Below are 13,187 nucleotides of genomic sequence, written 5' to 3'. Positions count from 1 at the left end.
AAGTCTGAGTTTAACTGAGACATATTTAGACAAGAACAGGTTCAAGAAACCTATATCCTGCTCAATATTTCTTAACTGTTTACTTAGGGATTGGTTTCATTTAAGTAAGAAAAGCATAGGGTCTAGGAATAGTCAGCCCAACCAGGGATGTTGTAGAGAGAAGTCCTATAGGAAAATCTCTTGAGAAAACTCAATAGATATGGACAGGATAGGAAGGCTGAAAAAAAATGAAACTAAAAATAAAAGCTAGTTGTGCAAGAAATAAAAGTGATTAAAAATCCATGAAACAAAAAGAAATATCACCAAATGTTCTACTTGGCATTGTGATATGCAGTCATAGTAATGTCAACACTTTGTGGATTTGGTAGGTTCAGTTATGAGTACACAATTATAACCTGCCTCTACATTGTAAAAGTAGAGATGACAGATGCTAGAAAGTAGGGATGAAGGAGGAAGCTTGTTACTTTCACCTGGTATACTTGTCTAGTGTTCTCTGAACAAGTTCTAAAAATATAAATACGTTATGTAAAGTTGCAAGGGAAGAATTAACATTAGTGACACAATTATAGTGTGAGAAAAGGAGTGAGATGATATGAGGACTGTAAGTAGTTAAACCACTTTGTCATGGCAAAAAGTCAGTAAGTGATGCCTGTAATTAATCCATATAAAATAGAAATATAATGCTTACTTATATGGACAAAACACCTTTTAAAAAACGGTGGCATGGAAAAAATGAGACTGGTGGGTTTGACAATGCAATGTAGCCATTTGTTATGAACCCTCTGTTAGATCTCATTTTTTTAACATTGTCAGGGAGAAAGAAAATGTTCCTCTATCCTTCTAGTTTCTTCTGACTCGTCTAAGAAGTAAATTGACATGAACCAGTTAACAGGTGAAAATCTTATTTCTCATATGTACTTGAATCCCGCATACTTGATAGGGTCAGAAAGCCCACATATAGGAGTGGTTCAGAGACAGAGATGAAATAAGGTATATATGCCATCCTGGGCTAAAAAATGGGATAGGGCCTGTGGCTCTCAAAGACAGGAGGGTAATAATTCATGGGACTATAAGAAAAAAAGCAATTGTGGAGTTCCCATCGTGGCTCAGTGGTTAATGAATCTGAATAGGAACCATGAGGTTGTGGGTTCGATCCCTGGCCTTGCTCAGTGGGTTAAGGATCTGGCGGTGCCATGACCTGTGGTGTAGGTTGCAGACACGGCTCGGATCCCACGTTGCTGTGGCTGTGGCGTAGGCTGGTGGCTACAGATCCGATTAGACCCGTAGCCTGGGAACCTCCATATGCCGTGGGAGCGGCCCTAGAAAAGGCAAAAAGACAAAAAAAAAAAAAGAAAAGAAAAGAAAAGCAGTTGTGTAAGTAGATGTTTGCCTTCACACAGATGGGACCACTTAGATAATATTTATCTCTTTAGTAATAACTCTTTTTCTGGGAAAAAAAGTCCCCAATTTAAATTATTCTATGTAGTCAAGGGAGGGGAAGTAATTTCTCTTGAACCTACAGAGTCTCAAACTAATCCACATGCCAAATGACACATCTTGGGGAGGCCTGTTCTGAATGCCTATAATATCACGTACACTCATTATTTATGTACATTATTTTAAGTGCACAGAACATTTAAAAAATAAAAGTACATTAGAATTTTAAATGGTAACTGTTTTTTAGTCTTTTAGATCTGATGAGATGAAATTTGATTTTATATATTCAAGAGAGAATTGTATTTGCATCTTTGGCTTTCAAAAATCTTTTCATCAGTGATATGAAAGGCAACACATCACCTTTTGCATATAGTATATTGCAAGATTAACAGAACTTTGCTATTTTATCATTTTTGACTTTACCAAGTTATATATAACTTCTAACTTTGAGTTCATTCATTGTCCCTCTACCACTATGAGTCTTCTTCAGAGATTTGTTTGTAATTTTTATTTCCTCACATCACACGAAGGTGATATTTTTATTCATTCTTGTAAGTATTGTTATATGAGGAAAATATATACAAAAAGAAATAGCTTCCGTTTTCTTTAAGTGTGTTCTAACAGTTCTAATGACGATTACTACTTAATTCCCAAGTTCACTGGCCAGGGTCCAATACACATTTTCTAAGAATATATTCCTTTTGAGCCTGCTCCCTTTGAAACTTTATCCTTTGGATTCTGTTAATCAAGCTTTTCTGGTTCTGCTCTTATGTCTTCCTGGCTAACGTGAGTTCCCTGAACTTGCACAACTGACAAGACAACTGCTTTTACAACATTGGTTCCACTTTTTGTCTTTTTATTTCTTCATTTGATGCGTCCTTAGTGACCCCTTAGTCATGAACTACATGTATGTTTTCTCTTCTGACCTACGTCATAACCATGAGGATGTGTCACAGGCATCTTAAATTTTACTTGTCAGAAATTGAATTTCTTCTCTTCCCCCCTACTCTCACTCAGACATACTTCCTTATGTCCTAGGCTAACACAGTATTTGGCATATAGAAGTGTCCTGTTAAAACATACTGCTAGAGTTTCTAACTCAGAGTTTCTGATTCACTTGGTCTGGGGTGCAGACTACACATGTGCATTTCTAGTCCCCAGGTGATACTGGCGATTTGGTAATCACACCTTGAGAACCAGTGGCCCACAGCAGTCAATTAATACTTGTTAGGCCAATAATTACTGTGAATAAATGAGTGTTTAAAATATGTAACATAGACTCAAAATTCAAACTGAACTTGGTAAATGACAAGAAATATTCATGGAACTTTTGTCTGAAGGAACAGGAGAATCATTTACTATAGATAGTAGACTGAAGTCTAAAAGAATTTGAATGATTTCTGCGAGGAAAAATAATGAGACTCAACCAAGCCTGAATTTCCATGAAAATTAAATAATTTCATAGGTAACATTTGTATCTAGTTAAACAAATATGAATGAAGAAAATACTATTAAGTTTTAGTGCTGCCTCCTATACCCTTGAGATGCATGCAGAGAAAGGAGAATTCTAGAGGTCAGTAAAGGATTCTTACTACTCCAAGCAGTGTTTGGGCGAACACTTTTTTGTTGAGGAAAAGTAAACAGAGATTACTTGACACCTAATGGTCCTGATAAAAGTTGAATCCTTTATTTGGCAGAACTGAAAGGGCTTTCATCAATGTCCTAAGTGTCCAACCTGGCAGCCCTGTTGTCTGAAGTTATTTTATTGTTTTCCCAAGTTTGGATATTTGACAGAACCCACTAGACTCCGCAGGTGATACTCATATGAGGCTTTTGTTGGAAGGCGAAAGACACAATGAAGCAGAGAAAAAGAATGTCACAAGCATCAGCGACCAGAGGGCCTTTTCCCAGCACTGTGCCTGTGGGTTCTGTCTTTGGGCCCCTGGAACATGCTGAGTCTCTGGCCTGATTCACCAAGATCTATGCGAGGAGTCTTGACTTGGAAGGAGCTCACCACCAAAGCTCTCAGTTGAGCCAAACTAGTCAAACCACGTTGGCTAGTTGCAAATCATTAGAGTATAGGTTAGCATTGAGGGGTCGCCAGTGGTGTTTTAGACCCTAAACAATGCATCAAATATCCCACTGCCCTCTTTTTAGCTAAGACTAAAAGTCAGGTACACCTATGTCTCTAGAAATAAAGATGGAGCTTTTTCAGTCCAGCTGCAAATCAACTTTATTCTACACAGCAATCTTGTAGAAAAGGCTACCAAAGCTTTTTTCCTGTGAACCAGCTTTATGAGGGGTCAAGTAGGCTGAATCCCAGGTCTCTAGGGGTGGACTACCAAGGATAGGTAGGCATAGAGATTCTGACCAATCCTTTCCAAGTACATATGAGAAGCCACTCACACACGGAGACAGTGACAGCGTTGGGGCCTAAATTCAGAATGCCTAAATCATAATCAAGTTTCTTCAATATATATATCTGTATGTATGTATACACACACACACACACACACACACACACATATACACACACACATATATACATACACCTGGAAGCTTTAAATACTTTAGGGAACAGTCTGGTGACTGAATAAAGGAATTGCATGACAAAGTTTTACTTCCTTTAAGAATACTAATCTCTAACGAAGAATATCCAAAAATATGAATATTATATGTAAGGAAAGTATGTAAAAAATTTGAAGAAATATAATATAATGGATTGCTATTTGTCATTACACAGAAGTGTTATCAACTAACAATTGACAATTTTGATGATTATGGGCAAAGTGTCTGGTCACCTAGAATTTCTAGTCTGAGCTCTGTTGGCAGGAAAATTTTTAAGAGAAAAATTGTCATAGGTAATACAACAAATGTATTGTGTTTAAGGAAGGATGTTTATTCCAGTATCTTTATCCAGTTTTATTACCTACCTTTTTTTGGTACTCATTTTTATGATCTATACAATGAAACTAATATTGGGGCTCTAACTAATTTTTTCAAAGTATAATATTCTGACCGCCTGTATTTGAAATATCCAGGGACTATTTCTCAAACTTAAATGTGAAAGAATATTTTTGAGGTGCACATTCTTACTTCATCAGTTAGAGGTAAACCCTGAAATTCTCTTCTAATAAGTTCCCAGGTAAAATCCATACTTCTGTGCTCCTGTTTGATTTACAGGGATTATTTTTTAAATGTGTATGTATATGAATGTGTGTATAAATTTAAAAAGGCAGATACCACAATGGAATCAAGGTCTGGAGTTAAGCCTGCAATCACTTGCCCAAAAGACTACCTCACCTCAGATTCATAAACAATCAGGCTTAAGAACAACTTGCTTAAATGAACCTAAATGTCTAAGTTTAAGCCATAAAATAATGTGAATCTAGTCTCATCCACATTTTTTTTCTAAGTCCTAAACTGAAGCATGACATATTCTCTTAATTTATAGGGCATCAGTGTTGCTTGAGTATCTATGACTTGTAAACAGTTGCCAAGCTTTCTGTCTCCAGATTCAAATTTTAATTAGGTCTGATCTTTTGCTATAAGGTCTCAGATAAAACCTTTTATACTATTCCAAGTTATGAGATTCTTTTTCCAAATGGAGAGTGAAACAACAATTTCATACTTCTAACTCAGCTGAAAAAAAAAAATTCCAAAAATATAGCATCGCATTTATTTTTCCTGCCTCATCACTGGCTTTTCTGGGGCTGCTCCCTTAAATTCACTCTCTACTCCTTCAGGCTTCTCTCCATAACATCTCAGTTTTTCATAGGAAATGTTTACCTAAACAAATGCCTTCTATAATGCCTATAGTGTGTGTGACAAGGGTAGGTATATTATAACCTAGTACATTAGTTCCTTCCTTTTAAAAGATAGAATTATTCAAGTATTACTGAATATAGCACAACAAAGTACCATCGTGATTTTTCACACACCCTAATAATGTTTTCTAATTTCTGTTTATTCTTTCCCTACAGTATAAGCAAGTGGAACAGTACATGTCATTCCATAAGTTACCAGCTGATATGCGTCAGAAAATACATGATTACTATGAACACAGATACCAAGGCAAAATCTTTGATGAGGAAAATATTCTCAATGAACTCAATGATCCTCTGAGAGAGGTAAGATTTATAGTCCTCCCATCTCCATGTGCATGATCATTTTTTTTTTATCTCTTTTCCTGGGAAAGCCTCAAGTTCATGTCTTGACACCACTCAAAAGGAAAATTAAAACAATGTTAACCTTTTCTTTTTTTTTTTGCTTTTATTTTCGTTTATGTTCTCTCATTTATAGGCTCTTATATTAAAAAGTAACTTAAAAGTGTTTCTCCTGCAGTCCCCATTCTGGCTCAGCAGTAATGAACCCAACTAATAACCATAAGGATGAGGGTTCAATCCCTGGCCTCACCCAGTGGGTTAAGAATCTGGCATTGCCATGAGCTGTGGTGTAAGTCGCAGATGCGGCTCAGATCTGGTGTTGCTGTGGCTGTGGTGTAGGCCAGCAGCGATAGCTCTGATTGGACCCCTAGCCTGGGAACCTCCATATGGTACAGGCACTATCCTAAAAATACAGAAAAAAGAAAAAATGATTCTCCTAATTATGCTTCTCAGGACATTGTTTCATGTTCTGTTTCCCTAGCTACAAAATTCCTTGTGATATCTTCATTACCTGTATCCTCCCAATCTTCCACTCTCATCCTATGCTCACCAAACTGTTTTGTTCACTTCCTTTTGATTTCTACTTTCCTCCTGTCTTCATTTTGTCTGTTCATCTCCTGGACCCTGATCACAGACTCGCCCAACCTGTAGTGAGAAATTCGTTTTCTGTTACCACATCAAAACACTTTGCGACATCAATAACCACCTCTTTGCCCCCTGTCTCCTTTACATCCCTGCATAGAAGTCTTTAATCTGGCCACTAGAATGTTCACGTCACTCCCAGATGAAAAGAACATTCTATTGATTGTTTGTCTTCCTTACACCATTTTGCTCTTTCTCCTTTTACCACCAACCTTCTCAAAAGATTACTTTACAGTTATTGCTTTGTGGTTCAATCTCCCCGTGTTTATGACAATTTTTCCCTTGAAAATTACTGTGACCATTTAATCATCAAATCCTTTGTCTCTGAGCCCCTGGTGGTTCTTTTAAACTCTTAATAATACCCATATCCCAAATCTCGTTGCTGGGCTTTCTTTCACCCTGAGCCAAAACTGAGCCATTGGCTTTTCATTTTACATTTTTGAATTTGTTCTCTTACTTATTTCATCTCACTCTCCCACTCCATGAACTTGAGCTCCAATTCTTGCCATAAGCTCTGTTTTTTTAATAGCTATGTGATATCCCTTGCCCTGAGTACTTGTAAGCTGTATATTAAAGTCATTATCTTCCATCACTGAACCATTTATCCTTTGAAGTTTTCTCAAAATGTTTTAGTGATTCTTTCAAGTCATTTGGAATGTAAAATTTTAGTCTTTTTAAAAATGTTTTTCTCCTCTGCACATCCAGTCACCAAATGCTATCAATTCACTGTGACAATATATCTTACACCTATGCCCTCATTTCCTTTCCCAGCACCGTTCCCCTAACTCTGTTTCTCTCACATGGACTGTATGCACTGTTCCCTTAGTTTACCTTTCAACTTTTGGTCTGTTTTCTCTAACTACCATTTAAAGCAATGATGACAGATTGATCTTCTTTTATGTGTATGAGCTAGTCATGCCTCTGCTTAGAAATTTTCAGTCTTTATATTATAAAATAAATATAGCCTCCTTAGGCTTATATTCCAGCCCTTCTCTGCTCTGATCCTGGCCAAATTTCCAGCTTTATTTTTTCCCTGCTGCCCTGAATGTTCCAAAGTGATCTAGAGCCAAACTATGCAATCTACTATTTTGCAAAAATCAATTCTGATTTCTCAACTTGCAGCATATATTTTCCAGATATGCTTCTCAACTCTTGACAAATCTAGTTCAAATAATATTTACCTTCTTTGGTTTTCCAGACTAGATCTGGTCTCTGTTTTCTCTGACCCCCGGGGCACATGCTCATGTACTACTTATTCATTCTATTATCACAATTTTTCCACATTGGTTTCCTCAACTTTTGTCTTGAAAGTTCCTTAAGTGCAAAGACCATTTAGTCTATATTTAAATTTTTTCTTGACATTCTTAGTATATGTAGTCTATATAAAATATGCATTAAATATGTCCATTCCAACTGGCATCTATACCATTTCTAACTATTCCTAAGTGACTGCATCCATCAAAAGTTATCTGTATTTTCCTAAACCTTAAGACATCAGTTAAGAGTTTTGTAAATTGAAGAAGCTAAATATCTGCCATTGGTTAGCTTATTTTCTCTACAGTGTCCTCAATCAAATAAGAATATATAAATCTTTTTGCTTTGAGAAAGTTAAGTCCAACTTTGTATTTTAAAAAAGAATATATCAGAGTTCCTGTTGTGGTGCAGTGGTTAACGAATCCTACGAGGAACCATGAGGTTGTGGGTTCAATCCCTGGCCTTGCTCAGTGAGGTGAGCTGTGGTATAGATCACAGACTCAGCTCCTATCTGGCACTACTGTGGCTGTGGTATAGTCTGGCAGCTACAGCTCTGATTAGACCCCTAGCCTGGGAACCTCCATATGCCGCTGGTGCAGCCCTTGAAAGACAAAAAAAAAACAAAAAACAAAAAAAAACAAAAAACAAAAAAAAAGCTTCAATGGAAAGCATTCCTCGATGCTAAAAATGCTCACTGTGATGTAAAATCAGGATAGCAAGAAATTTTTCTTAATAATGTGTATGTTATTAACTACTCTGTCTTGCCCCACTTTAGTTGAATCTTCACTGGAAAAAAAATCCTCTTTTTATTTTTAACCCCTTAAAAGATCTTTGATAGATACATCTCCAGTTTCCTCAATTCTTACAACTCAATTCCTGTCATTAAGTTAGAATAATTTTTTCCCTTATATTTTCAAATGTTATAGGTCAGGGTCTCTATCTTCTCTTTACATTCATGCTTCATCAAAAGCAAATTGTTGATGATTTCCTGGGGTTGTGGGGGGGTGTTTCTAATTGCTTCTTTAACTTTCTTCATGCTGTTCTCTCCATCTTCAATCCTTTCTACTCAGCTTACCTTCATTTTCCGTCAAACATTCTTATGAGGCATGACCTTCTTCATAAATTTTCCCTGACCATTCTCTATCACTGTATTTATCATTTGTCTCTTTCAAGACTGAGTTTCTGGAGGATAGAGACTGTGTTAAAATAACTCTGTATCCGAAGTGACCAGTATCTGGTAGGAACTCGTTAAATATTTCTGCGTGAATGGTCCTTAACAGAATTATGAATGAAAAACAGGATTAAAAATCATGGATACTTTTTTAAAAAATTAGAGATCTTTTATAGAAGATGTGAGATACACTCACACATACACACAAAGGAATATTATTCAGCTGTAAAAAGAATGAAATAATGCCATCTGCAGCAACATGGATAGACCTAGAGATTAACATACTAATCAAAGAAAGTCAGAAAAAGAAAGAAAAATGACATATGATGTCACATATATGGAATCTAAAATATGACATAGATGAAGCTATCTATGATACAGAAAGACTCACAGCCATAAGGAACAGACTTGTGGTTGCCAAGGAGTAGGGAGGGTGGGAGAGGGAAGGATTGGGAGTTTCAGATTAGCAGATGCAAACTAGTGTGTATAGGATGGATAAACAACAAGGCCCTATTGCATAGCACAGGGAACTATATTCAGTATCCTATGATGAACCATAATGGAAAATAATATGAAAATAATATATGTGTATAATTGAGTCACTTTGCTGTGCAGCAGAAATTAATGCAGCATTGTAAATCAACTATATTTCAATAATTTTTTTTAAAAATTTGAGATCCTGCAAGTAGAAGCATGAAATACTCAAATGCCTAACATCTTATAAAAGTGAATATAGTGTTCTCCATTTGTTCATCTGCTCTTCAGCTTTTGTTCTTCTGGCATCAAAATCACACAAAAGCCTAAATTTTATGTTGTACTTAGTTAAGATTTTATTAGAAAGGAAGCAGGAGGAGGTGAATAGGAAATGAAGGAAAGACATTGGTAAAGAGATAACAGAAGTCATCATTCAAATAAAACCTGGGTTTTATGAAGAAAAGTTCAATAACAACAAATGGGAAATATGTCTTAATAGTTCATGTTACAGCTCAGTGGAAACAAACCTGACTGGTATCCATAAGGATATAGGTTTGATCCCTGGCTTACTCAGTGGGTTAAGGACCCGGCATTGCTGGCTGTGTGAGCTGTGGTGCAGGTCACAGACACGGCTTGGATCCCATGTTGCTGTGGCTGTGGAATAGGCTGGCAGCTGTAGCTCCAATTTGGCCCCTAGCCTGGAACTTCCATATGCCACAGAGTGGCCCTAAAAAGAAAAAAAAAAAGAATTTTTTTTTTTTTTTTTTGGTCTTTTTGCTATTTCTTGGGCCGCTCCCGCGGCATATGGAGGTTCCCAGGCTAGGGGTCAAATCGGAGCTGTAGCCACCAGCCCACGCCAGAGCCACAGCAACACGGGATCCGAGCCGCGTCTGCAACCTACACCACAGCTCACGGCAACGCCGGATCGTTAACCCACTGAGCAAGGGCAGGGACCGAACCGAAACCTCATGGTTCCTAGTCGGATTCATTAACCAATGCGCCCGACGGGAACTCCAGAAATATTTTTAAAGTAGTAAAATACATCATTCCACCTTTCAAAAGCTGTATACCAGTTTTGAAGATGGGGCATTAATTTATGCAAAGATATATTTTAAAAATTTGTGCCTCTAGAGTTTAGAAAATGCCTGGCACAGAGAAGAGACTAAATGATTGACACAATAAATGTCAAATTAATGAAATGAGGATACTTAGAGAAAGCTAGATTATTTATCGTGTATTTTGTAATAAAAGGTAAAAATATAGGATGTGCATTGTATACACTTCCCACATATAACTGTAAAACATGTATTCAATTTTGAGCCAACAATTATCTTGTATTTTAACAAGACTTTTGACTTATAATACTTCATTGTCCAAAAAGCTCATTTTTTAGAGTATTTTGCATAATTTGAGATGCTAATGTATAATTAAGAACAGTGATTTCTATTAACACAAATCTAGGTACTCAGGAACGTATAAAAGTAAAGGGCAGGTCCGGAGTTCCCGTCGTGGCGCAGTAGCTAATGAATCCGACTAGGAACCATGAGGTTGCCGGTTCGATCCCTGGCCTTGCTCAGTGGGTTAACGATCAGGTGTTGCAGTGAGCTGTGGTGTGGGTCGCAGACGCGGCTGGGATCTCTCATTGCTGTGGCTCTGGTGTAGGCAGGTGGCTACAGCTCCGATTAGACCCCTAGCCTAGGAACCTCCATATGCCGTGGGAGGGGCTCCGGAAAAGGCAAAAAGACGAAAGAAAGAAAAAAATGTAAAGGGCAGGTCAAACTTCAGAGTCTCAAAAACTTATACAAAAAACCTGTTGCTTGAAAATAGAGGAAGAAAGTCAATGTAATGTTCATGAATGTAAAAATTGTTCCATACTCATAATCAATTAGTTCTATATTGTTACACCCAGTTTAGCCAACCCAACCTTTCTCTCCAATGTATGTGAATATTTTTAAATATGAAGAATCTCTAAGATGTATGAAGAATTTGATTTGTGTGACCTTTGAAAGCTCTTGCAGAAAACCCATATCATGCATATGCAGATTAATTCAACTAATAGAAATTTTGAAATCACTACTTTATTGAAAGCATTCTTCTATTTCCATTTCTATGCACAGATGAGATGATTTATCTTTTTCATACATTGGAGACAAATTGCTGAAACCCCTTCAAGCAATACATGGCTCATTCTTACTGTTCAAGTCTCAATACAAGTGTTACCTCTGCAATAGGGTCTTCTCTAAGAAATTCATCTGAATTAATTCCCTTGCAGTCATTCTCTATCACATCACTCTGTTGTCTTGTTGTCCGTTTTTATTTGTTTGTTAATTGTTTTTTCTGCTATAGGAACTCAGGATCCAAGAAAACAAAAAACTTTGTCTTTCTTGAAATTCCCACCATAGCTCAGCCCCTAGATAATACATATTTAACAATTACTTGTTGGATAAATAAACAAAGACACATTAAATAAGGATCTCATACTTGGCAACCATCTCAAACAATCATTGATTATTAGAGCTTGGAGAGAGTGTTTTGTAGACACAACAGAGACGCTGGCATGGATAAGAAAAGTGATGAAAGTGATACCCAGAACCATGAAATAATGTGGCCACACAATTTCCTTAATATCACTTTAGATTATACTATGGATAATATGGTTTCTAATATATAACAAAATGGTTTTTGTTGTGCACTATATATTCATATGCACTATATAGCTTTGATACATGCACTGTAAGCCAAAAGGTCCTATTTTGCATCTGGCTGTTTTTATTTTATTTTTAACCTTCTCAAGATTTATATACACACATTAGTGATTGATTGCAGTCAACCTGGGGGTGGGGGAATATTCCAATAGAACATTATTATAAAAGATACTACATGTTTTTTTTGAATCTCAATAATGTAATAACATTCATAGAACAAATAGAAAATACTTTTTCCTTACATTGTTATGCCAGGTGTACCCTAGAGTGCTATTAGTGGTTCATAAATAAAGGTTGCTGGATGCCCTGTTCAAACCTAAGTAGTAAGCCACCTTAAGGTGTAGAGGTTCAAAGTGGCAGATAAATCTGTGTGTTCTTCATCCTCAGGCTAGACCATATGACCTGAGTGCTGGCTCCTCTGGCCTTGTCAGCATTCTGAGAAGTGAGTGTTAAGTCATCTTAAAAAAGTATCTTTCACCATGGACTAATATACCTGGGACCAGAAAGTAGAGGAATAGCTACAATTTTCTCAGAAAAATACCTAAGATGGTACTCAGAAACTTGGCATTTTAAAGTAGAGCCACTCTTTTGTGAAGCATTCATTATCTATCATCTATAATCTTCATTCCCTTGTTGCTCTGTGTCTGTGTCTAATTCAAATTCAGAGCCTGCAAAAATGGACTTGAGTGATCTCTAGAAACCTCTTTTCCCTCCCAGTTGTATTCTGTCCTGGCTTGCCCTGGAGAGCCCTCTTTTTCTTCTTCTCCATCTGCTTATGATATACTCCTGTTTTCCCCTGTTTGCTCAAAACTGTTCAGTTTCACCGGTTTGAAAAGTTTAAACCACCTTTATGATATTCAGTGCCATGAATAGTTATACTTTCAGTTATATATCAAGTCACAGAGTAGTGAAAACCTACTCTGGAGGGCTGTGCAGCATCATGGTTAAAAGTATGGCTGGGAGTTCCCATCAAGGCCCAGTGGAAATGAATCTGACGAACATCCATGAGGATGCAGGTTCAATCCCTGGCCTTGCTCAGTGGGTTGGAGATCTGGTGTTGCTGTAAGCTGTGGTGTAGGTCGCAGACGCAGCTTGGATCTGGCATTGCTGTGGCTGTGTCATAGGCCTGCAGCTACAGCTCCAATTGGACCCCTAGCCTGGGAACCTCCATATTCCATGGATGCAGACTTAAAAAGACAAAAAGACAAAAAGAAAGGAGTTCCCATCATGGCTCAATGGTTAATGAACCTGACTAGTATCCAGGAGGATGCAGGTTTGATCCCTGGCCTCGCTCAGTGGGTTAAGGATCTGGTGTTGCCATAAACAGTGGTGAACTGT

At 37.3% G+C, this 13,187-nt stretch overlaps 1 protein-coding gene across 2 annotated transcripts in view; it reads left to right on the top strand.

Annotated features, from left to right (window-relative positions):
- The window catches only part of HCN1 (hyperpolarization activated cyclic nucleotide gated potassium channel 1), a 369,562-nt gene that overhangs the window by 287,435 nt on the left and 68,940 nt on the right, over positions 1 to 13,187 (top strand). For both annotated transcript variants that reach the window (XM_021077110.1, XM_021077111.1), the window contains exon 5: positions 5,421 to 5,567. In XM_021077110.1, coding sequence (XP_020932769.1) covers positions 5,421 to 5,567 — 147 coding nt within the window. The remainder of the gene's footprint in view (positions 1 to 5,420; positions 5,568 to 13,187) is intronic.

The sequence above is a fragment of the Sus scrofa genome, chromosome 16 (assembly GCF_000003025.6).
Source record: "Sus scrofa isolate TJ Tabasco breed Duroc chromosome 16, Sscrofa11.1, whole genome shotgun sequence".
NCBI classification, from domain to species: domain Eukaryota; kingdom Metazoa; phylum Chordata; class Mammalia; order Artiodactyla; family Suidae; genus Sus; species Sus scrofa.
This window is presented reverse-complemented; position numbering and strand designations above follow the sequence as displayed.